Source organism: Phalacrocorax aristotelis, chromosome 7 (genome assembly GCF_949628215.1).
Source record: "Phalacrocorax aristotelis chromosome 7, bGulAri2.1, whole genome shotgun sequence".
Lineage (NCBI taxonomy): Eukaryota > Metazoa > Chordata > Aves > Suliformes > Phalacrocoracidae > Phalacrocorax > Phalacrocorax aristotelis.
Window position 1 is genome coordinate 29,823,879 of NC_134282.1, and position 24,186 is coordinate 29,848,064.

Consider the following 24,186-nt stretch of genomic DNA (forward strand, 5'->3'; position numbering starts at 1 on the left):
GTTTGTTTTTTCTCTGTAACCCCTTAACCCAGCGAAGGATTTCTCTGTCTGGCTACCACGTTTACCCCCTCCCACCACCAGCCACATCTCGGTTTGCTGGAAGGTGCCTCCCCTTCCTCTCACCCTTCAGGGGGACTTGGATTAAAACGCCAGCCGCTTTCCCTGCAGGAAGGCTGTCCTGCCGGTGCCAGTGTCTTGTCCAGCTGTGTCCTGCAACCTTGGATGTGAGCACAGCAGAGGGGATCTGCAGCAGGGACAAGTGGTGGGTCAGGGTGCTGGGTGGTCCCCACAGGTGGGCAAGCATCTTCACACTGCCGTGGTCTTCATCCCCAAAACAGTGGGGCTCAGCGAGCCCTCACTCCCACCTGCTCCCTACATGCTGGCGTTGGCTTCCTGCGACTTTAAAGTTCCCTCTGCGCACAAAGCAAAAGAGGGAGGAGAAAGGGTTTCATCATCACTCCCGAGAGCAGACTTATAAAAACTTTGAGCTCACACTGCCTGCCTCACTCACGGGCTTGGAGGGTTTTCGGCATAGACTGTGCGTGCTGCTGGCAGCAGGACAGGCCGGAGAGGGACAGGAGCCCGTGTGCAGCCCAGCTATTTGGGGCTCCGTTGGAAGCCTCCATGATGGGAGTCCACCCCGAAGCTGGCAAATCCCCAGTTGATGTCCCCAAAAGGTCTGGCACCTGCTCCCGGAGTATCTTCTGCAACATCAAGGTAAGGAGTGGTGCCTGGTAGGGATGTGATGCTTCCCCATTGGGGAGGGAGGAAGGAAGATGCTTGCACAGAGAGTTACCCCAACCCATCCCACGGGTCCCTGCATCCCTGATACAAACTGCCAGTAAAATGAAGCGTGTTTGCTAAGATGCAGAGTATGACAGTCAACTTCTTGAGCAATCCTGGATAATGCCGCTGAGGTCTGTTCTGCTCAGCACACGGGATGGGCTGCAGGGCTCAGTGGGTTTCAGAGTGGTACCCTGCATGGTGCGTGGGTGTTACACCCTGCGGAAGCGGCATGGGCAGCTCTCCGTGAGCTGTGGAGCTAGCCACGATGTCCGGTACACAGTGTGCTGCTGCTTAGGGAATGATTAACCACATCCTGGTGTGAAAAGAAAACACTGCCCTGTAATAACATGGATTTGCTTTAAAAATGCTGGTGAGCAGGGCATTTTGAGTGACAGAAGCAAAATCTCGGCGGGTTGAAGTGGGTTTTCTGGTGTTGGCTGCCCAGTTACTCACCTGCCCGATTAGCAAGGCAGGAGCTGTCATCTTAAAGCCAGTCACTGCCTGAGCTTCAGGCTCTTGAGCTCACTGCCTGCATGAGAAACCCCCCAGCCACCCTGGCCAACTCTCATGGTTTAAACTGCTAATCATCGTGCTTTTACATCACCACTTGCCCTGTCTTTTTTTCCCTTTGTAGCACATTTTGGCCCATTTCTGGATGGGCACCGAGGCTGCTCCACGTGCTGGTTCCTGTCCCTGGGACAGCTGCCCGCGTTGGCCAGGTTTTCCCTGCGTGGGGGGATTTTTGTGCCTTGCTTGGCAGCACCTCTGCATGTTGGCATCCGAAGCAGCTGGGTGCAGTTTTGGGTAATGGCAGCTTCTAGCAGCACCTGCCCACAGGCAGAGAAGCTTTGGGTAAGTGAAAGGAGCCACCAGCCGGCAGGACCCTCTTGTGCTGGTGCTGCCGGTCATGCCCAGGGCTGGGGTGTAATTTCGCACTAGTCTTATTGAATATGAGCGTGTGCTTGCTGCAAGGAAGGGTTTGTCAGCATTTCCCAGCTAAGTGTGTTTTCAGGAGCATGCAGCCATAGGTAAGGCATAGTGGTCAGGGATGGCTTTGGGTTTTATTTGCCACCTGCCTTTCCTCACTTTGCACGAAGATTGGCACTCCTCTTCAGGCTGTACTTGCTTGGGGTGAGTTTCTGGGCAGCAAAATTTTCAGCAAATTGTGAGGCCCCAGCAGTTCTGTTGGGGTGCTGTGGGATGCTGTAGGGAGCCATGGGGCTGTTCCCAACAGGCTGCTCCCCCTCCTCAGGGCTCCCAGGGCTGGAGGCATCATCCCAGATCATATCTTCCACTCCTACATCCCTGCAGGTCCCCACTGCCTGGGCTGGGCTATTCTAGCAGGTGACTTGATGGCCCTTTTTAGCGGTGAGCTCCAGGAGGAAGATTTTGAGATTACCCTGGGTAATTTAGGGCTGCCTCTGGGCTAATCTGACATGTATCTGGAGGGGACTGGTGATTTGACCCCTTCTCTGGTGGAGGTGCAAAAGATGGCCTTAACCTCCTCCAGGCTGCTCCAGTAATGACCATGGCTCAGGGTGAGTAATGTTCATGCTCTCCCCTGGAAATATATACAGCTACCTTCATCTGCATGCCTGCAAAAATATCCTGGAACAGAAAAAACATTGCCAAACTCGATGCCTTTATCAGGGTGTAAAATGTCAGGAAAAAGAAAAAGCATGCCGCTGGAGTTGGGCTGAGCACTCAGCACCCCACACACCCAAGGGCATTTGGTCAGGGGCTGTGTCCAGGACCTCCTGAGGGCATTTGGCCAAGGGCAGATGACACGGGGGTGTCACTTTGCCAGGCAGGAGCTCTGGCTGTGCCAGGAGGTGCCTGTCAGCCCAGCTCGAATTGCTCAGCATCTGGTGCCAGCTGGAGGGCTCAAGTCTTAATTTCAAAATGAGCAAGGAGCCTGGAGCTCCCCAGAGCAGCCAGACACCCACCACCAAGCTTGTCTGCAGGGTCCTAGGAGGTGATTTTGGAGGGAGAGGTGGTGCTGCAGCACCCAGTGTGGCAACTGTGTGTGGGACCATGTGCAGAGTGACCCCAGGAGCAAGAGAGGCCACCAGAGACCCCCACCACCCTCCTGCCCTGGCTGATGCAAATACAGCTGCACTAAAGGAAAACCAGCATGTGAAAAGAAGCACTTCTGTTTTAAAAAGTCAACAGGTTTTTGCTAAGTCAAGGGGAACCAGTCCTCAATTTAGCACAGACCAATACTGGCACTGTGCAAGCACGTTAAGGAACAGTTTGAGCTTTATCAAAACATGTTTGTTGGCACCAGTGGTACCATCTGGGATGGTGGGGAGTCAGGACACCCATCCCTTGGTGAAAAGTTATTGCTTTAAAGAGCAAATGTATATAGATTGACAAGCAATGTCATCCCCCACCCTTTCCTGACCTGTTCACTCTTCCTGCGCTGTGACATTTGTGTTAAAAATATACATATATTAAAAAAATAACTGCTTCAAGGTAGAAAAGCACTAGCCTCTGTGCAGTTGTCAATCCGCTCAGCTCCCCAGATTAGTAGAAAATCAAAGTGCCACAACTGAATTTCCAGGTTTGGGAAGTTAGTTTGTTGTAAATGGGTTGTCAGAGGGCAAGGCATACAGTAAACATCTCAGTTTATATGGCTCTTGTTTGTATGGGAAGACCTTGACACTGCTAATAATGTATTGTATAAAGTTTTTATCCAGCACCTAATTGTGTGGGAAGCTGCTGGCATCATCGCACACAGAGACAGGTATTATAAAGGGGTTTAAATTAATTAGATGCAGCTTCCTCCTGTAAGTGATGGCAGTTTCTGACAGGGATAGCATTTCCAACACAAAAAAAGTCCCCTAGTTGTAAGAGGCTCCAAGTCCTAATCACAAAGCTCATATTTATTCCCTAAGGCTCACATGCCAGGATCATTTTCAGAGTGCCTTTTGCAGGGCTAGGGCCAAAAATAGCAAATTATTTTTCTGTGCAAACCATCTTGCTCCTCCATGTTCCCCGCAACAGGGACTACCATCACTCTGCACCGGTTCCTGTCACTCTCAGAGTGTTTTTCAGCACTGGCCCCATTGCTGCTGATGTTTGGAGGTACAGAAGCATGATGGTGCCAGGGGTGGGCATCAGAGAGGGAAGGGTCCTGGTGAAAAGCAGCAGGTTTAATGGTTCTGCAGCGATTTGAAGAGTGGGATGGGATTGGCAGCTTTGGTGGTGGACGGTATGGAGGCACTGCTGGGGGTGCAGAAGCAGGCGCTCAGGGAGGCAATGCCCTGTCGATGTGGCCAATGGCTCATATCCATGCTCTGACACAGCAGGCATTTACAGCTGATCTCTGTACCCTACAGGAACGTGGTTGGTGACAGTTCCTTGTTGCTGCTGTGGAAGTTACTCCAGGTTATATGTGGGTATTAACAACTGTAGCTAATACCACAATTACAATATTTAAGAGCACCACCTGTCTCAGCTGACAGTGTGCTTGCTGTCTACACTGTATCTCGTAGCTGGAATAAACTTGGTCTTAGTGCTTAGGTTTCTGAGTGCCCTCTAGGATATTTCAGAGTTGTTTGAACCCCTCTAGAAGCTGGCTGTTTGTCTTGAATCACCTTGAAGAAAGAAAGTAGAATGTAAAAGGCCTTCAGTTTTTGGGGCTGGATGGTTGCTGCTGAGCACTGTCACCTATGAGAAGCCTCGAGCATCTCAGTAATCCCACAGTGGTGCTAGAGATGGGTGATAATGAGCAAGGACAACCCCCTGTTTGGAAGCTCACCAGAGCTTTCAGGGTTGTGCTGACTGGCACTGAAATTCTGGGGGGTTGCAGTTGTGCTGCCTGGCAAATGCGGGATGAAACCAACCTTCGGGTGTATGCCAGCACCTGGTGGCATTGGGGACACTGAGGACCTCACAGCCTAGAGGAAAAAACAGGTCTGAAAGGTGGAGAAGTGGATGGTTAGTCTTCTTGATACCTATGCATGACCATGGGCCCCATTGATGTCCCCCAGTCAAGAGCCCTAACTGCTGTCTCCAATATGTCCCCGCTTATCTTGCCCCTCCAGACATCCACTGAAAAAGGATTATTTCAAAGGTATTATCTATTTGCAGTGCCTCAGATGTTTTGGCTTCTTCACCTTTATTATCTCTTTTGTGGTTTTGTGCTCTTTTAATTGATAGCTAATTGCTTGTTCAGGAGCCCCAGAAACATGACAAGGAGGAAAGATGTATAAATATGTTGTTACTTAGCTGAGTGGGACTGGTTTCATCTGGAAGCTGATTAGCTGGAGAGTGCAGGGGAGCAGTGTGAAATGACTGGGAGCACAGGCAGAGGGAGGCTTTTACCCTGCGGACCACCTGGTGTGGAAAAGGAAGCAGGAGGACAGCAGAGTTATTGTCACTTATGCCAGCTGGCGGGAGTCCAGGGGGGGAGATTTAAAAGCCTTAGGGGCAGTTTTAAATTGGGTGCTATATTGGGGCAGGGAGAGGGATGGTATAGAAGAGTGTAGGAGAGTGAAGAGCAAGATCAGGAGGAGACTGTGGGCTCTCAGAGTGTGATAAGACTTTAAAGCATCCCACGGCGAAGGTGGTGGGGCAATGCAGGGTGCAATGGCCAGGAATGGGGAGCTCTCCCCTCCCTGGGAAGGCTGCATACCTTTTGCAGAAGAAACTGGAACCTTGCCTTGGGGTCTGAGGTCCCAACAGCATCAGGGAAAATTTTTTGTCCCTTCCTTTAAAGGGACTAAAAGAATTTGCTGAGAGGAATGTATTTCAGAAATCTGGAGATGTAACAGTTGTGGTCTCATATTGTGTTGGAAAAAGTTATAAATGGCTTTATTTAGCTGCTAGCAAGAATGGGAGATTCATCAAGTCATTGATCTGAAGACAGCATGGCTGTAGATTTGGTGAGGGAAGCACCCAGAGGAGAAAGTCATTGTTGATTAGAACCATTGGTTTAAGCAAGAAAATCAAAGGATATTCCAATACTGGGCACTGTGCAAGGAGAGATGGCAAGCTGGATGAGTGTTTGTAGCAAAGAAGCAAGCAGGGTTCTTAGGACAGCGGAGTGGCATGGGGAGAAGGACTGGCTGTGACTGGGGTTTTCCAGCATTTATGGTGATGGTACTGGCATCAGAAAGCAAAGGCTGGGTTTGATTGGTTACGACACTGTGTTTATGTCTGGTTTTGGTGGGGTTGGGTTTCAGAAGGGAAAAGAACTGCCTGGCCTTCACCAACAGCATCAGCAGCAAGGTAAGGAAAAAGATGGGGGAAGAGCCAGACCGTAAAATGGGTTGGAAAGTTTAGTGGGATCAAGGTCTAGGAGACATGAAACAAGATAATTTTATGAGGGGCGAGGTGGTTCAGTGCCCAAACACAACCAAGGAGTGGTCAGTGTAGATAAGATTATCATGAGCAAAATGGGAGAGGAGTGTCACTGATAGGGAGCACGAGGCATGGCCAGGGCTGTGGGCGTGCAAGAGGAGTGTTTACATACACTTGTGGGTCAGGGAAAATTAAGCCAGGCTGAAGCTACCTTCAGGTGATCGGATCCTGATGCACCATAAAGAAAAGATACCTTAGGAAAAAATGAAAGAGCAAAGACCCAACCCCAACCACAGAACCTACCTGCATGCTTAGTCTGGTTGCAGGAAGAAATAAGGCTGCTTAACAATATGCATCATATTTTGCAGGCAGGAGTATTTTATCAGCAGCAGCTTGGGAGAGAACAAACCCATGCACTTCACATGCTGAGGGTCTGGTCTCGACAGTCCTCCGTAGCCAAAAGCCTCCTTTCTTTCTAACATCTGCAATGTGCACCTGCACGTTAAGGCAGGGTGGTGTTTTTATGTGCCTGGAAAAGCAGGGCTTGCATGGACCTTGCAAGTGCATTGGGACAGGGTGCAGGGAATTCCCATGTGTACGTTTATTGCAAAAAGAGCAAATGTTGTCTTTGCACTTGACAATTGGGGATTGTAAAGTATAGATTACTTAGCAGTAGACAGTCATAGTTGCAACTAATAATCTGGGCAGTGGTGTGCATCAGACAATCCCTAACCATTTTAGGCGTTTTTAAATTAATTCATTTTTTGCAGTAGAAATAAAATTTAGGAGCCAACTTCTGCCATTGGACCATGCTCCAGGCTCAGAGGTTTTGTGCTAAGGGATGTGCTGTGTGGCAGGGTATTTGGTTCCTTCTGTGGAAATGTTGCTTTGGTTTGGGGTTTTTTTCATCTTTCTTGGTGCTTTTTGATCTATAAATCTAGGCAGCTGCATGTAGGAAAGAGATGCCAGGGAGAGACTTACTTCCCCATGCACATCCGTATACATTTCATTTCCAGCTGATATATTTCTTTCAGACTGAGTGATCTCAGCTGTCCTACTGCAGGAGCGTTGATCACATACAAGTTGTAAACTAAAAGGCCTGTCTTCTCCCTGAATATTGTGCCTCCCTGCAATGACTGCTCTTGGCCACGTCCTACCTCAGTGCCATCAACCAGCTGAGAGCAGTTTGATAGGTTCTGTAAGGGTCTCCACTCCTCTATACAGCTCCCAGGCAGCTCTTGCGTCCATGTAATGAATTAAGCCTCTTTCTATCCACACTGCTAGCAGCATTGCCACAGGAAGGCTGTTGGGCATGAGGTTAGCACTGCTGCCTGCACGTGAGAGCCAGAGCCAGGAGCTGCCAGTGCTCTCTCCTCACAGGGTGAGCTGTGTCATTAACATTTCCACCTTCTCTGTCTCCAGCCAGGGCTGCCAAGGTGAGGACACTGAAAAACTAGGTGAGAGATGACTTTGGACATGAGTGCTGCTGCCACAGCAGGAAGTTGTGGAAGCAGAGCAAGGAATTAACCCTTAACTCACTCCTCCAGCTGGCAGAGAGGAAGAGGCAGTGGCTATGCCACATGGAGCAGCATCTTCCCAAGCCCCTGGTCCCTGCAAAGGAGGGATCCTGGAGAAGCCTCCTGGCTTCTGGTGATTCCACAGAGGCAGTTCACACCTCAAAATAAAAAGAAACCTGTTTTTTTTACGTGGCCTTGACTTGGACCCATGTCCAACACATGCTGAGGTTAGCAAGCACTTCACATTTGGTTTTTTTTTTCTTACTTAACCCAATTTGCAAAGCATTTTATTGGCTGCCTTGGTGACCAAGGGATGCTCCCCCAGCCTGCCCCCCAAAAAAACTCTTATGAAACAATTCACCTTTCGTAATAGGCTTTTCTAAAGTCCAGTTTGTTTGCTAAGGCCAGTGACAGTGTTGACAATGCATTATCTTACATAAGCAATACAGAAAGAGATAGACACGAGATAAGGGAATACAGCTTAGTGGACCCAGTATGTGACATGACATAGTGCGAGTGCATGCCGCCTACCAGCACTGCCTGCAACAGTGCCTGCTCGCAGTGCACACATCCAGCCCTGGGGGCAGCAACCTCCCTTTGACCCCAAAAGATTCTGACCACAAGAATACCTATCGCAAGGACAGGTTTACCCCTGGCTCTGGTTTCCTCATCCTTGTCTGCTTTATGGGTTCAGCATGAGGCTCGCAGACCCCCTTTCTCCTCCCAGAGCCTAATTTTATTCCCTGTGAGCTTCAGGGAAGTGGAAAGGGTGCAAGTGGATCTTCTGAGGTGGCTGCAAGTGCTGAAACACTGTCTCAGACATGTCCCGGGAGTGCACCAGCCACTGTGGCCATACCTGGCATCCCATGGGTACATCTTGCCCATATAGGATTTCAGCCTTGCTGCTGCATCCTCATGTCTGGGAGCTGCCTCCAGCCTGGCCTCAGCCCCAGCAGCCCTCCAGGTTGAGTATTTGTTGAACACGTTTCCTCTGAAGGAGGTTTGGGTTGGGATTGACTGAATAGCTGCCAAGTTCTTTGCTCTGAACCTGAGAAGTGCTGTCTAGAACATGGAGGGATGAGTCCCCTCTCCTCCCTGCAACAGGGTGGGTTCCTCTTCCTTAAGAAAAAGTGTTGCCCTGGGAGGTGTCAGTCCTCATGTACTGGGCGGGGGGGGGGGGGGGGGAGGGGAAGCAGCATGTCTGTGAGGGACCTTCCCCCAGGCGTTTGCTTTCGTTATAAATGAAGTGTGTCTTGGAAAGGAGTCAAGTGTCTTGTATAAACAGCCTGGAGTCAGGATCGCTCAGGCACTCTGAAGGAAACATAGGGATGATTAAGAGGGGATTTTGTGTGTGGGGGTGCATGTGGGTGCACGCCTTTGGCCTCTCCATGCTCCTCCCTGGCTGCCTGCAATTGCTGCTTGCCTGCAGCTCCAAAAACACACCAGGCTCTGATGGGAGCATCTGCTCCAGAGGGTCAGCTCTTCATATTCATGGGAGTGTCCCCGACTCCTTAACCTCCCACCATGCCTTTGCCTTTGGTGCCTTTGTGCCTGCTTTGCATCAGGAAAACCTCCCTTCAGATGAGTTTGCCTCTTCTTTAAAACCTCCTTCTTTGTTAAGGCTTACGGAAGATGGATGATAGCAGCTCTGTCTCCTCCTGAGGTTGTTCAGTGGAAGGGACCAGGTCGGTGCTGGTTTTCATGGACCAGCAGGTTGTGGGTGATCAGCATGAACATGTGGGGATGGGGATGCATGAGGAGAGGGACTGGGAGAGGAGAGACCCATGAGGACCTGCGAAGGGACACAGGAGAGTAGTACCCTTCATCTCCACCACCCTCAGAGGTCTGCTTTTCACAGCTGGAGTATCTTGGCCAGTGCCAAGGTCAGGCAGTGTAGGGGTTCATTTTGGGGAGCCCTCCAAGTAAGTCTCTCTCCTGACTATTTGCACTCAGAGCCTTCAAGGTTTGGACCATTATTTTATTTAGCATTGAGTCTGATGAATACAGGGGAAGTCTTAAATCTGGCACATCTCTCGCCTCCAGACAGCCGAAGTGTGTCTGGAAAAGCCAAGCTCCAGCTGCACAAGTCCTGGAGCAAAGGCTGTTTTGCTTTGCTCTGACTGATTTGGGTGGCAGCTTCTTCCCAATCAAAATAAATCTCCTCTGTCCTTCCTTTCCCATCCTCCAGGCTCTCCACATCCAAGGGCTGAGGCTGCTATGTGGTCCCAGTGCCAGCAGCAGCACGGGGCTGGATGGGGTCCCCTGAGCATCGCTCCTGCTCTTCTGCCTTTCCTACTAACCCTGCTCTCAGGAGCCAGATTAGAAGAACTATTGGGAAGGAGGGGAGCAGTCACACCCCTAAAGTCTTTCTCTCCCCTCTTTGGTGGTCTCCAGCTGCATTCCTCCCACAGAAACGCATTCTCCGCTTCTTGGTCCCAGAAGCAGACCCAGCTTGCTTCTGGACATCTTGGGACCCATGGCTCCATTATGTACATCCCCAGGTTATCAACAATGCATAAACCCATCTCAGACTGTCTCCTGGGAGCTCTACCTTTTTCTGCCTGCCCTCTCTGACCACAGCTTGGCCCTCTTATCTCCTGCCCTCCATCCTCTTACGAAGCATAGCCAGTGCTGGTTTCCCGTCATCCTTCCCCATCCCCTGCCAAACCCAGCATTTCAGAGAGTCAGGCTGCCTCTCCTCCTCATCTTCTTTCTCTGCCAGCATCCTCTCTCTCCCCAGCACTTCTTATCTCCCTCTCTACCCTGGGATTAGGCTGACATTTGCTGCGCTAAATTCAGCCTTAGTGATCCACCCTCTTCCCTCCCTGTTGGTAAACAGCTTGGCTTCTCCAGCAAACGCCTCACACCAGGAGAGCTCTCCCTCCAGCTGCTCTGCATCTCAGGCGGTCCCAACCCTCCGCTGTTTAGCCAGCACTTTCTTATTTGAATGACTTCAGTAGGGTCTGGCTAGAGCTGCAGGAGCAAAATATTAATGTTCTCTGGCAACAAGATCTCCTCTCCTTTTCTCATCCTCACAGGAGTCACCTCTGCTCCTGACCAGTCTGGCTTGACTAGGGTGATGAGGGTGATGAGACACTGGAACAGGTTGCTCAGAGAAGTTGTGGATGTCCCATCCCTGGAAGTGTTCAGGGCCAGGTTGGACAGGGCTTTGAGCAACCTTGCCTAGTGGAAGGTGTCCCTACCCATGGCAGGGGGTTGGAACTAGATGATCTTTAAGGTCCCTTCCAACCCAAACCATTCTGTGACTAATTACATGGTGATCCCAAGTCAGGATTGGGGAAGGTGAAGGCGGTGGATCCAGCTATCACCTGCAGGGCCATGTGCTGGGGTGGGGTTTTGAACGTAGGAGGTGATAGGTGGAGGGTGTAGAGGTCATGCTGCTTCAAGAGTTTACTTTCAGATGTTTCACTTCCACTTTGTCCCTGTCTGGGGGGGCTTCCCATGTTACACCCCAAGTCATTGCTCTGCAGCTTTTTTGTTAGGGCAAAGTCCCAGCCTAGGACTTTGTCCTCTCCCGCTTGGTGGTGGCAGATACCTGCCTGCTGTTAGCCTGTCTCCTGACACCCCTCCAAGATGTGGCTGGGGAGTTCATGACAGCAGCTTGTCCTTATAACCCTTCTTCTCTCTTTTTTTGTCTTTCTCCTACTTTTCCATGGTTTCCAGGTTGTTCACAGCCCGCCCTCACACTGCCAAGGCTCCATTTTCTCCTTCCCCTTCATCTCCGTCCTCTTCTCCTGCTGTCTGTCAGCATCTCTCCCATCACTTATGCTTTCAGATACCCAGCTCTGTCTTCTGGCTGGTGCCGTCCTCCCTCACAGGAGAAGCTTCCCAAGAAGCCATCTTCTTGCCCATCTTCTCTTACCCAAATTCCCTTGTAATTGCCTGACCAGCCCCAGGTAGACCCCCAGGGCTGCAGAGTCTCTGTTTCCCAAAAAGCCACTCCACCTACCTGCAGCATTTGCAGCTTCCATGTTGTGTGGACAATTTCATTCTTTTTCTGTTGTTTTTGGGTTTTGTGGGTTTTTTTTTCTCTCTCAATGGGTTAGGGCTTCTGGGTGCTACCACCATTTCAAATAAATACTAATAACAAGTATTGTTGGTCTCCTAGCCAAGGACATAAGGAATTTGTCAGCCCTGCAGTACCTTTGATCCCGCATTCATCATCTTGGTCTTCCCACCGTTATCTTTGTGGGACACACTTCCGGTATTCAGCAAATATTTGATTTCCTGTGAATAGAAATAAAAAGACCTTTTCCCTTTTTTTTTTTTTTTTCCTTAAATTATTTTAAAATACCTTTGGCACTGCGTGGACACATTCCATTCCAAGAAAAATAAAGGAAAACTGTTCTGACTAAATATAGATCAAAAGACACTTGTGAGCTGCCTCTTGCATCCCCGACTGAAAGTACTTTCCTCTCCCAGGCCACCCGGGCTCTTTCGACCACGCTTCTGCCCTGCACCGTAAACTCTCTGTACTCCCTCCTCTGCTCCAGGCAAGCTCTGCCACTGTCAGCTTGGTTTCTGGCTCGGCTCACAGCCTGGCTCAAGGAAAAGATGCTGTTTTTAGAATACTGCAGAGTCTTCCAGCAGTAAGACTATGTTGTGCATATTTCATCCTTTCCCTCTGGGGCTTTTAAAGCCCTTTTTCAACTTTTTCTTGCAACACCCCTTGAAGCAGGTTCTGTTAATTGGCTTTACAGATGAGTCAATCCAAGGGGCTGAGTGGAAATACTGGATCTCAGGTAGTTTAAACCATGGCTCCCTTTCAGCTGCAGCACGGCAGATGCAGGGTTGACTCTAACATGGTCTCAGGAGCACCCACCAAGTCCATGCAAAGTCAAGCCTGTCTCATTGGTTTATCATTGTACAACTCCCAGTGCAACACGTTGGAGGGTTGCTCTTGAGGACTGCACAAGGCTTGCCACAGTGTGAATAATAACAAATGTTAATACCAGTAAAGCAGAGGAAAGATAAAACCAGAGCTCCTTGCCCTCTCTTCTGAACACTGCACCACTCATTTTGCAAAGCTAAATTAATTAGGCCTCCAGGACTGAGCCCTTCAGTAGATCATTTGCATGTCAGAGATGCAGCCATGTTGGCCAACTCAAGTCCATGTGCATATGACTATTGCATCCCTCGCACAGGACATGGTCTCCAGCAGTTACACATCAGCAAGGTACTAACTGAGATGGCACATTTTTTTGCCCACAGGTGTTTGTGCTGTGCCATGGGCTTCTCCAGCTCTCCCAGCTCCTCTACAGCGCCAACTTCAAAAGCAGCCTCACCACCATTGAGAAGCGCTTTGGGCTCTCCAGTCTCTCTTCAGGTTTCATCTCCAGCTTGCATGAGGTAACTGGGTGAGGCGCTTGTGCAGGGGCCCCCAAGAGTGGCCAGAACATGGAGGGACCTTCCCCAAATAGGGTCTCAGAGTTGTTCAAACTCAGTGCTTCCTCGGCCATGCCTACATATGCTGGATGAAGCAGATGTTGCTGTACGGTTGGACACCTCTCCATACTTCACTCCTGCTGTGCCACATGCCAGGAGGTTGAAGGTATGGTTAGGTGGTGAGGATGTGGCCTTGGAGGGCAGCAGCAGAAATCAGATTACATCAGAGGAGACCACTCCACCCTGGGATGCCATACATCTCATGCAGAGACATGACTGGGAGACATGCAGTGTGATTCTTCACCTTTGATCACAGTTCTTACAGCTTTTGCAAAGAGCATTTTATTATGAGTAGTACTCACAAAACTACAGCTTCATGAGCAAGTTCCAGTAAAAGTATGTTTTCATCAGTGTCTCATCAGCTTTAGGAATGACCCTAGCTTGAATCATTCCCAGCTTTCTCTGACAGGAGACCCTGGCTAGCAGTGTCTCCAAGATCTTTCTTCAGTGGTCCCAGCCTCTGATGGCCTTGTGGTGAAGGACTAACTTTGACCAGTGTCATATTGCTAGGCTGGTAAAGGATTTTCCCACAGACACTTTCTAATCACTTACTCCTCTGAAATGAGTTTTCTAGTTCACATTGTTATGAATTGTATAATTTCTGGTAGCTCTTCAAGGCCAACTAGGAAAAGACCTGCTGGGAGAAACTTTCTTTTGGTGGCACAAAGAAGTGCTTGGTGGCAGCCCACCTTCCATACAGCTGGTTGCCTTGCATGAGATTCTCCACCAAGAGGCTGAGCACTGGGAATCCTCCCAGAACCCTGGGGAAGTAGATGCCCAGGTCTTACCCTAACCAGCACCTACATCTGAGATTAAAAAGACTGGTTCAAAGCCTGTTGAGGACTTCCCACTGATTGTGACTAGCTCCAAACCATGCAAAGAAAGAGAGCTGATATGGACAGTTGTAATATTGCTAATCTTCAACTGGCATAACTAAGCCCTGCGGAGTATCCCACCATCCACACTGACGATATAGCTGTAACCTGTGTTCTCCTCATCCGCTAGAGAAATTACTTCTTATGATATTTAATGCCTGGAAAAGTAATACCAAAGCAAATATGTAGAACAGCCTCTTACTGCAAGAATATAAAAGGAAAAGTATTGGAATAGGACAGATGCCATGCTGTTAAAGAATAACAGCTTTCAGACAACTGATATGTCTTCATTTCTCTGCTTTATGAGAGGGATTTCTGCCCTTTACTCCAGCTCTGTGTGAGCTCCCCTGCCTGTCCAGGACCACAATCTTTTCACATTGACAGATGCAGCAATTCCAAGAACAAAAACCACAAAGAGACAAACAACGGAGCTCATGGAAACATAAATAAAAAGTATTCTCAGCCATACATGCCATAGTTAAAATAATGTTTAGCTTGTCCCAAGCTGACAAAGCCCATGTAATGGTAATTTTATGGTGTTAATCCTCTTGCCTGACCAAGCTGCATGTTTTCATTTGTTTTTAGCTGATATCTGCAGTTGCAAATATCGAGAGTCATAAATGTTTGCAGTGAGCTGGTTTGTAGCTGGGTTTGTGCCTGCTTAGCGTCATGGGAATGGAGGCAATATGCTTCATTTCTTGCTGGTTTTCGGGTAATCGTTAATTAGTTTATGCCACATCCTATGGGGTGGGGGGCATTTGTGGGTGCTGAAAAAAGCCCCAGCCAGACCACAGGGAGGTTGTGAAGCTGTCCATGATAACAAGGGATGCACATGGGTGACAGAAGCCAAGGAGCTGGCCTTCTGACTTTTGATAATAAGGAAGCACTGACTTGCTGTGAATGTGCAGGGTGAAGGGCTGTCCCCTTCCTGCTCTTGTCGGTGGTCAAACACCACCTGATGAGAGAGCTCTCCACCCACCCAGTCACAGTCATGGGGGACAAGTTACAGTCTTGACTTCCTCCGTGACATCTTCTAACATTCTCCCCATTTTGCTGTGCCCTTTCCAGATTGGCAATGTGGTCCTCATCATCTTCGTCAGCTACTTCGGCAGCCGAGTTCACCGCCCCCGGGTGATTGGTATGGGGGGGCTGCTGCTGGCTCTGGGAGCATTCCTGGTTACTCTGCCCCACTTCCTGTCAGACCCTTATGAATATACAACTCTTAGTGCTGGTAAGTGCCTTCACTCTTATCACCATGAGCTGTCCCAGCACAAATCCATCTCCAGTTGCTCTGGGCTGGTTTACCTGTGCCTACTCAAAAAGAGGGGATGTATCCAGCGCACACACAAATTAAACATAGTGTTTGGAGGGAAAGACTTAAGGCAGAGATTTTCTATTTTAAGCCTGACTTCAGTATAGTTTAGCAACCCCTTCTGGATACAATAATTACATGTGGCATCCCTTCCACCTCTTCTGCACACATCGTTCAAGCCATGGTTTTAGGTGCCGAGTGCGGTCGTTATGGCTCAGTACCTAAATTCCCCAGAGATGCTCCTGAAGGCCTCCAGAGGGAGCAGCCTGTGTTTCGAGTTCAGCGGGCAGGCTCTCTCGCTCTCTAGGCTGCCAAGTCACCTCTCCCTCCCATCAGTGCCCAAGGAGCTTGCTGTAGGGCTGAGACCCCCTGAGATAGCCATCGTCCCACACGGACATGCCACCCCAGGAATATTTGTGAGGAGGCTCCACATTCAGTGAGAGAGCATATCCTTCCACGTGGATACTACAAAATATACTTGAAAACTAATTGTTTAACAAGCTTAATATGTTATGTTAATGTGCTTCTCTCCTGGCTGTGCCCACCTATCTCTCTTCAGATCTCTAAGCACACGGTGTCCCTACTTTCTGCAGGGTGGTGTGGGTCCTTCCAACCTGCTCCCGAGCATCCTGGAAACAGATTTGCTTTCTGTGGCATCAGAAAAGCCCCAGCTGCAGCTCTAAAACTGCATTACTGGCTAATGATGACAGCATCATTATTAATGATGACATGTCATTCAGCTATCCAAAAAGCCAGCTAGGGAGAGAACGTGAAACCAACTGTGAGCAGAGACAGCTGCTGAGAGGGCAGCAGATTTGGGGCAGAAGCTCTGGCATGCACAAAATGCTGGTTCTGCTGCTGATGTCCTGTGTGACGGTGGACAAATCACTTCACTTTTGGCTTTTTTGGGGCACTGGTGCAGTTCCTGAGGGGGATGAAAGGCTCTGCAGTACCTTGCCACTGAATCTTCATGCTTCTCTGAATGCTGAGCTGGATTCATACCAGAACAGTTGTTGCCATCAGTCTCATGCAGATGGACCTTATTTGCTCAAGAAGTTAACAGCTGTGGCACTGTAGGTCAGTATTCACGTGCTCTGGGAGCAAAGCAGATCATCTGGCTGATAAGAAGGCTTGAAAGTACAGTCCTGATGTGTGTGTATGCCTTGTCTCACCAGCTAGACTTTGATCTTCATCTCCTTTCTCCTGGTTTTTGTGTGTGACAAAAGACATTGCTCTTGGTGTTCTCACTATGGACAGCTGAGAGCTGGGGCAGTGCAAGGCAGAAGAACAAATGCTCCTGCTGCAGCCTGGCTTCCCTGCAGCCCTGCTGAGAGCCCAGGCTGAACACAAATGCAGCTAATGGGTCACCTATAGCCCAAAGCATTTTGGAAAGGAAAGGAACATTATCTTTATTGGAGTCACAGAGGTATTGCAGCATGAGAAGTGAGGTCGTCTCCCTGTTGCTGAGCAGTATGTGGGTGATAGAGCAGAGTTAAGATCTCCTGTCCCCAGGGCCTGTTCTGCTCTAACCAATAAGCCTTATGATCAATACTAAGGAGGGCTACTGGTTTCACTGGGCAGGCTTTGGGAACAAGCTAGTGTGTGTGACAACAGCTCCAGTTTCCATGCAGAATGCAATACGCAGAAGAGCCTACATCACGTGCCACAAGGCTGGCTTTGGTCTTCCCAAAGTGACTTCAGCCCCTGAATCCTTGGGATGCCAATGAGCCTTAGCCTCCTTGGGGATTGCCACCTCTGAAAACCCTAAGTCACCTTGTTTCTGTGCCAAGTTGCTCTCCCTGCACCTGTGCCACTGAGGAGGATGGCAGCAGTCGCAGCACTGCCAGCCAGAGATAGTGTTCCACCTCTAGTTAGAAGATGCTTCCTCCTGGAAAGGCTTTGAGCCCCATGCATTGCGTCCTAGCCCAATTCTCTGGGCTCAGGGAGCCTTGGCTGTGCCGGAGTGCTGCTGGGTGTCCTTAGGCAAGCTGCTCCCTTTAGTTAGGTCCTGACCTTGCTGCAGCTCAACAGGAGGCAAACCCCAGACAGCGAGCAAAGCACAGTGAGGACAGAGCTCCTCACAAGTGCCTGAGAATCTCTACTCCCACAAAAGCATTAGAGGACCTCTGGCTTTGCTCTCCCACATCAGCTCAGGGAAGTCTGGCACCACCACGGCTGATCTGCAAGCCCAGATCCCATGAAACATTTTTAAAAATGATTGCCCAGTGTGGGGCTGAGAGTGTGCCAGCACTCACACAGAAATATGAAGACCAGCTCTCTGCTGGCTTGCAGCTGCCTGCCTGCTACGCAGCCTTGACTGCCGCTGTGTTTTTCAAGTTGGCCAGTTTGGAGAGTGGATCGGGCATCAGATGCCAAGTTTTCTGACAGCTTAAATTAATGCGTCAGGCTATGAACTCATCAGGATTCAGGACAGGGGCTGCTCTTACTGCAAAGGAAACAAGTCAAAGGAACAGGTATCATCCTGCTCCCTGCCTGGAGCCATACGTGGCTCTCCCTGGTATTTACAGCCCATGAAGATACTCCAGTCCTGGTTGGAGTTTGCATGGCAATCTTGAGCAAAGTGAAGACCTCCCCATGTCCAGATGGTGTGAAGAAGTAAGGTCCTTGCTTTGGAAGGAGGTTAGCTGCTCCTGAGCAATGCGGGCAATGGAGATTGAGGGGCAGGGTGTCCTGCTCAGGGCAGCAGGGTAGCCCCAGAGAGCATCGCTCCCTGTTCCTGCCCGGGTACCACAAGGGAGGAAAGACCATTGCTAACTAAAAGCCAGCCATGTGCTAGGTCTGCCTCTGTTAAACTGAGAGCAGCCTTGCTCCACAGCATGCAATCTGGCATGAGAGGCTTTTGTGGCTCTCGCTTTTGCTGTGGTAAAGTAAAAAAGGAGACTCGTTCTGTCTGGCAACATGGACACTTTAGACAATGTGGCTTTGAATGGACTTACATAAGGATTTTTGTGGTGACCTACTATTAGGAATGTGCTGCCGCACTACACCAATGAAAACCCCTAATAACTTGACAAATATTCGGTTTTGTTTTGTGTCTGTTTGCTCAGAAGTGTAGAAAATCCACAGTTATTACATTAACAAGGAAGACATGATAGGAATGTTGTTACAAATCATTTTAAAAAAGAAAAAATAAAAGCCAGAGTGGGAAAAGCTAGTATTGAAAGACAAGGACTTACTCTGTTTGCTCTGTAACACCTTCATTTTGCATTAAAAAGTTTTTCCATCCATGAATATTTAGGCTTTTCCATTGACTTTGACAGTGCCTGTCCGAAGGCTTTTGTCAGTTGGCTGGGTCCAGCGTTGCTGCAGCTTTGATGGAGAACTTTTTATCCTCTGCTGACAGCTCAAATGCAGCTCACTGGAGCTGGGCTGCAGGGCTGACCCTTCACAAGAGAAATTAATTTGCTTCCATCTTCTCTGATCACCCGCTCTTTAAAAGTTTGATAAAAATCACAGCCTGATTGTTTGCTATGCTGACCTCAGTATAATACCCCAAAGGAAGGGAAAGGTGATGAGAACTGCTGAATAAAATGAGCAATCCATCCAAAATCCAACAGTGTGTGCCTACTCAGCAAATCTGGGAGTTTCATGGTATTTAGGGAATTAGTGTGGGAGGAGGCACGGGACGTGCCCAGCTCTGTAATGCTCATTCGTCTTCCTTTCAGGTAACAAAAGCCAGGTCCAGGCTGAACTCTGCTATGCAGAGAATAAGTTTGTGTGCCCGAATGCCACCCAGGATCCCCAGAAGGAGGCCACAAGCATATGGGCAATGATGGTCATCGCACAGCTACTGGCTGGAATCGGAACGGTTCCCATCCAGCCCTTTGGGATCTCCTACGTAGATGACTTTGCAGAAGCAAACAATTCCCCGCTGTATGTTGGTAAGTGGAACCATTGCTGTATATCGTTTTGTTTCCTCCAGACCTTAGAGGTGAGATGTAGAGGTGAGATATAGAGGTGCTCATCTAGAGAGGAACCTGCGGGCACGGGTTGAGCAGCCAGCGGGACTCAGATGAGATCCTTCCCCATTGAAAGGCTGGGCTGCCTCTCCCCTTGACAGTCAGCTGTTCCCTGTAGGGTTATATTTATGGTGTGGTTGTTAGGAAGCCAAAGAATCAGGGCAAGGAGATGAGATGGATGAGCTTTGTCTTCTCCCTTGCATCTGTCAGAACATATGCCATCCACGGGGGGAAAGAGTAGTAAGGAAGCTTTTGCAGAGGCCATACCTTGCTCTTGCTGAGCATTGGTTGATCACGGTTTAAGTAGAGGTATGACAGCCTGCAGGACCTAATTAACACAGGAATCAGTCCCTGCCTGGTGGGGGCTCCCAGGCTCGGGGGGACTTCTTGGTTTTAAAGAAATTGTTGCTGGCTTGCATGTTAAACTGCAGGGTTTTTTTCCCTGTGAATGGCAAAGCTGATGCTAGTCTGCTTACATGAGCTTTGAGCTCAGTCCATAAGTTATTTAAAAACCTGATTCTTCCTGGTGCCAAACAATGTCTTTAAAGCAGCCAAAGGCGTCATATTTAGGAGTGGAAAGTGGATGTTCCAAAATAAGGTAAGCACTAAAGAAGAACGAAAACCTTTAGAATCAGACTCCCAAGGACAGGCTTTGGACTGGAGTCTTGGCAGGGCCTCCAGACCCACCCAGGCATACTTAGCTCCAGGCTTCTTCTGGAAAGGGCTGCTGCACCACCTAAAAGCTCTGCAGAAAGTGTCCTGTGCGGATAGTACTCGCTCCTCTCAGCTCGAATATAGTAGTCTGGGCTGGCAAAAGGAGGGAGAGAGTATCTTTGTCTTCCCTCTGTGGCAAAGGGTCACTGTTCCCAGGACCTCTGAGCACCCTTTGGATTCCCAAACCTGCAGGTCCTGAAGATGAAGGAAAATGGGACTGGCTCATTCTATATAATATAGGTGGTCTCTTTAGGGCTGTGAGACTGTCCTTGTCAGGGGGTATGGCTACTGTGAGTCTGGGTTGCATCTATACAACATTACCCTTTGAATCTTGTTTAATTTTTGGTCTCAGCATCTTCCCATGAAAGGGAACACTACTGTCTATGTATGAGATCAAATACTTGTCTGAAGACCCTGCCCTTCAACAGTTAGGTTTATGTTGTAGAAAAAAAATTGGAAAAATTGGAAAAAAAAAAGCTTTTAAAATGCTTAAGTGCACCTTAAAAAGGTGCACAGCTGAGGCATAGCAGTGGGATCAGGTGTTGTCATACCCATACCCAAAGCTCCAGGCCAGCAAAATGCACAGAAATGGTCAATGCAGTTCAAGCAAACTGTCTCCTTTTGAACATCTTAAGCAGGTTGTACAAATAGTTTCTTTTAGGGAGGAAACTTGAATCCTTACATTCCAAAGAAGTCAAAAAGAAACACTTTGACCTTACAAGTTAGGTCCAAGTTATCTGTTTTTTGAACAGGATAGTTCGGCTGAACTGAGGGTGATCTCCTGGCCTTTTTGCTCTCAGCATCTTTCACCTCCCCTGAAGTTTTCACCAAATGTTTTTGTTTGGATCTAAGAACTGAGATGACTTTGTTTCCCTGGCCTCCTGTAGGAGATTAAGGTCTCCATCACCCATGGGAACCCAGGATGCCACAGTCCTGCTGTTCTCTAGGGTTCCCTTCTTTGTCACAGTGAATCATGGATATTCACAGTGTAGCTGACAACTTTTAGCACATCAGCAAAGTCTTGATTGCAGCAGAGCAGAGGAACTTTTTCTGTAGGCAGCTGCCTGCCCTCATCCTAATCCTGTTACAAACACCACATTCAGTATCTGAGCAACGGGGATCTTCTCATCATCTGCTGTTTGATAAAAGATGGTTTCTCACCTCTGCATGTTGTAACAGCATTCTCATGTGAGACACATTCTCATGTTCCTCATGTGGGAAGACAAAAGGCATAGCTGCATTGAAGCTACTGGTCCTTGCTCATGCTGGCTCTTTGTGCTCCTCTTTTTCAGCCATCCTCTTTGCCATTGCTGTGTTTGGCCCTGCTTTTGGGTACTTGCTGGGATCCGTGGTGCTGCGGCTCTTTGTGGATATTGGAAGAGTTGACATTGGTGAGTATTTCTATTTCTATTTCTCCTAAAAGCCTTCATGAGTCAGAACGTCACTCTGAGATAACTGGTGGCAGAAGCCACCAGACCTGTGACTCACAAAACCCAGTCCCCTGGAAAGACCTGACCTGGAATAGCATCCCCAGCACACTCCTTCACTCTGTCTCCCCATGAGGGAGGCTACCACAGAGCAACCATTGCTATATGCGTGCACGGGAAGGCTTGAGTCTACTCATCCTCCTCCCCACCACCTTTCACCAGCATCTGCAGAGAGAGGGACCAAGCTAACACCACTTATTTTCTTTATCTGCAGTGTGTGCTTATTACTTCTGGTAACTTAATCACTGAAGAATTCTCCCCAGCTCCATCATTAACGTGGCTTTTCCTGAGTTTCCTTAGAGAGATCAGAGCTGCCTGACATTTTTGTCTGGTGCCTGATAAGAATAATAAATGAACCTGGGGCAGGAAATGGCAAAAAGCCTTGGCTCGCTTCCCGCAGCAACAGAAGCATTTAGCAGCCTCTGCCCGGTCGCTCCATGATGACGTCCAAGCTCCAGAGTGGAGTGGTCCTGTTTGGGGAAGCAGAGTGATTGTTTCAGTGGGGTGTGGGCTCCTCTCCTGCCACACCCTGGCACGGGGCTCCCTCCCAGAGGCTGCTGCTGGTTTCTTTCCCAGCCGCAATGTCCCGGCGATGTGGAGATGCGTTCCCCATGCCAAGCCAAGCAATCTGTCAATGTCCCGTGAGCATCGCTTGGCCCAGCCGAAGGATGTCTGCTCTGGAGACGGAGCGGCTTTCACCTTCTCCTCCTTTTTCCGGAGAAGGCGCCCAGAGTTTTGTCCACTCGGAAACCAGGCTCATTAACAGTGCTCTTCTGCCGGCACGAGTTCTTCCCTTGGTCTCTGCAAGCAGAGAGTGACCAAGCCTGGAACAATGGGAAAGTAATTTTTTCCAGGAAAGTGGCTGTGCCCTTTCCTGGTCCCTGTCTTGGCTCAGCATCCCTGGCAGGCAGCATAGTCCAAACCAGCCATATGCCCTGGGCAAAGGAGGATGGAGTCAGGCCCCCATAATTGCCACCTTGCTGGCTGGCTTTGTGGGGAAGAGCTGAACGTGTGCCATCAGCATACTTCAATGCTGACTAAATCCATCCTACAGTCATTTGGAATGCTTGGCACAGTTTGGATGGAGAGTGGCAGTGCAGGATCCTGGCCAGGGGAAAGGAGGTCAAACATGACCAGGGCTGGTCTTGCTGCCAACACTGGTGGGAGCTCCCACCTCCATCAATTTGCTCTGCCATGCCAGTGGAGAGACCCTTGGACTGTACCCACATGAACCCTTCGTATTTGCACAGATGTTTGCCCCTTTCACCCTCAGATGTGCAGGAGCAGAGCTCTTACAATAGCTCCTTCTGTCTTGCAGCTACAGTGGCCCTGACACCAAGGGACCAGCGGTGGATTGGAGCCTGGTGGCTGGGACTGCTGATCTCCTCAGGCTGCTTGGTGCTCACATCCATTCCTTACTTCTTTTTCCCTCGGTACATGCTGAAAGAAGAGGTGAGACCTCTTCTCTGAGGGCGAGAACATCTTGGTGCCAGGGCTGCGCTCAGGGAGGGAATACTGTTGCCAGAGGAAAGGGGTGGGAGGGAGGGAGCCCAGCAACCCTTCTGAGATGTGGTTCCAACTTCTCACAAGTGAAAAGTCTTCCAAACAAGCTCTGTGCCTCTAACACATGAAGGACCAGACCCTTCACTTCCGCACCATTAGCTGGAAAGCCAGAACCACCACAGCTCAGCAGACCAAAACCAGCTCTCATGCCCTTCCCGCTGGCAGCATCAACAACATCTGTTGGGAATGTTTTGGGTAGACCTGCACCTTCCCTGGGGCAGGGCAATGGATGGGTGGCTTCTTGGGGTTCCTGCATGCAGTCATCCTTGGTAGGAGTCTGTCCATGCGGACTCAACCCTCCTGGGGTGTCTGACCTCATGACGGCTGTATCTTAAGTCCCCACTGCAACACCCTCTGCAAGGTGACACTCCTCTCATGCCAGCAGCATCATCAGTGACAGCCCCTGCTTGGAGTAGAGCATCCTCAAGTGTGCCATACACAGGAGCAGCACTGGGATAAAGCTGGGAAGTGGGGGTTTGATAAATGGGCTTTTCATTTGGGAAAAAATTGCAGAAAAGAGACAAGTTTCCCATTAAAAAAATTTTAAAAGATGCACATTATCAAAATGTTTCGTTTCAGTGCTGTCAAAGCCAAGCCCCACTCATTTAGTTTCAAAAATAGTTTTATTTTGTTTTGAAATTTTTTAATCATCAATTCTTTAAAGGTCAAAATCAAACCCAAAATATTTAATTATTATAGCTAAAGGACTCACCAGGCTTGAGCTGACCTATCTCCAACTTTCATTTTCCTACCTTTTTTCAGAATTAAAAAAGAGGTATCTTGTCAGGGTTCAGGAAATAAAAGCTTTCCAAGCTCTTAAAACCTCTCTGAGCAGGACAAGCTTTTGTCTTGCAGCTCTGCTTGAGGGCTACAGTGATTTTTTAGATAATAAACCCATTTTTTGTGACAGGCAGGAAAACCATCAGGCTTGGCAGGGGGTCAAAGGCATCTGGGACATAACCAGCTCCTCCCAAGCCTCGCTGTGTGCCAAGATGGTGCCAGCCATGCATGGGTTCTCCCCTCTCACTGCAGGCTGCTCTTCTCTCCCTCCCCAGGACCCGAACACGGAGGCTGGCATGCTTAGGAAGATGGAGAAGGGGGTGGCTGAAGAAACCTCCCTGCTGGAGTTTATAAAAAGTAAAGGGCTGGTACTTAAACGCAAGGGTTATCAGGGGCACT

At 49.2% G+C, this 24,186-nt stretch overlaps 1 protein-coding gene across 2 annotated transcripts in view; it reads left to right on the forward strand.

Annotated features, from left to right (window-relative positions):
- The first annotated feature begins 210 nt into the window (after window positions 1-210).
- SLCO2A1 (solute carrier organic anion transporter family member 2A1) overlaps window positions 211-24,186 on the forward strand; it is a 29,593-nt gene continuing 5,617 nt past the window's right edge. Inside the window, exons 1-7 of one of the 2 annotated variants that reach the window (XM_075099573.1) lie at window positions 211-717; window positions 12,843-12,980; window positions 15,020-15,182; window positions 18,950-19,165; window positions 21,250-21,348; window positions 22,763-22,896; window positions 24,063-24,144. In XM_075099573.1, coding sequence (XP_074955674.1) covers window positions 625-717; window positions 12,843-12,980; window positions 15,020-15,182; window positions 18,950-19,165; window positions 21,250-21,348; window positions 22,763-22,896; window positions 24,063-24,144 — 925 coding nt within the window. In that variant the 5' untranslated portion in view covers window positions 211-624. The remainder of the gene's footprint in view (window positions 718-12,842; window positions 12,981-15,019; window positions 15,183-18,949; window positions 19,166-21,249; window positions 21,349-22,762; window positions 22,897-24,062; window positions 24,145-24,186) is intronic. The other variant, XM_075099574.1, reaches the window with a different exon arrangement.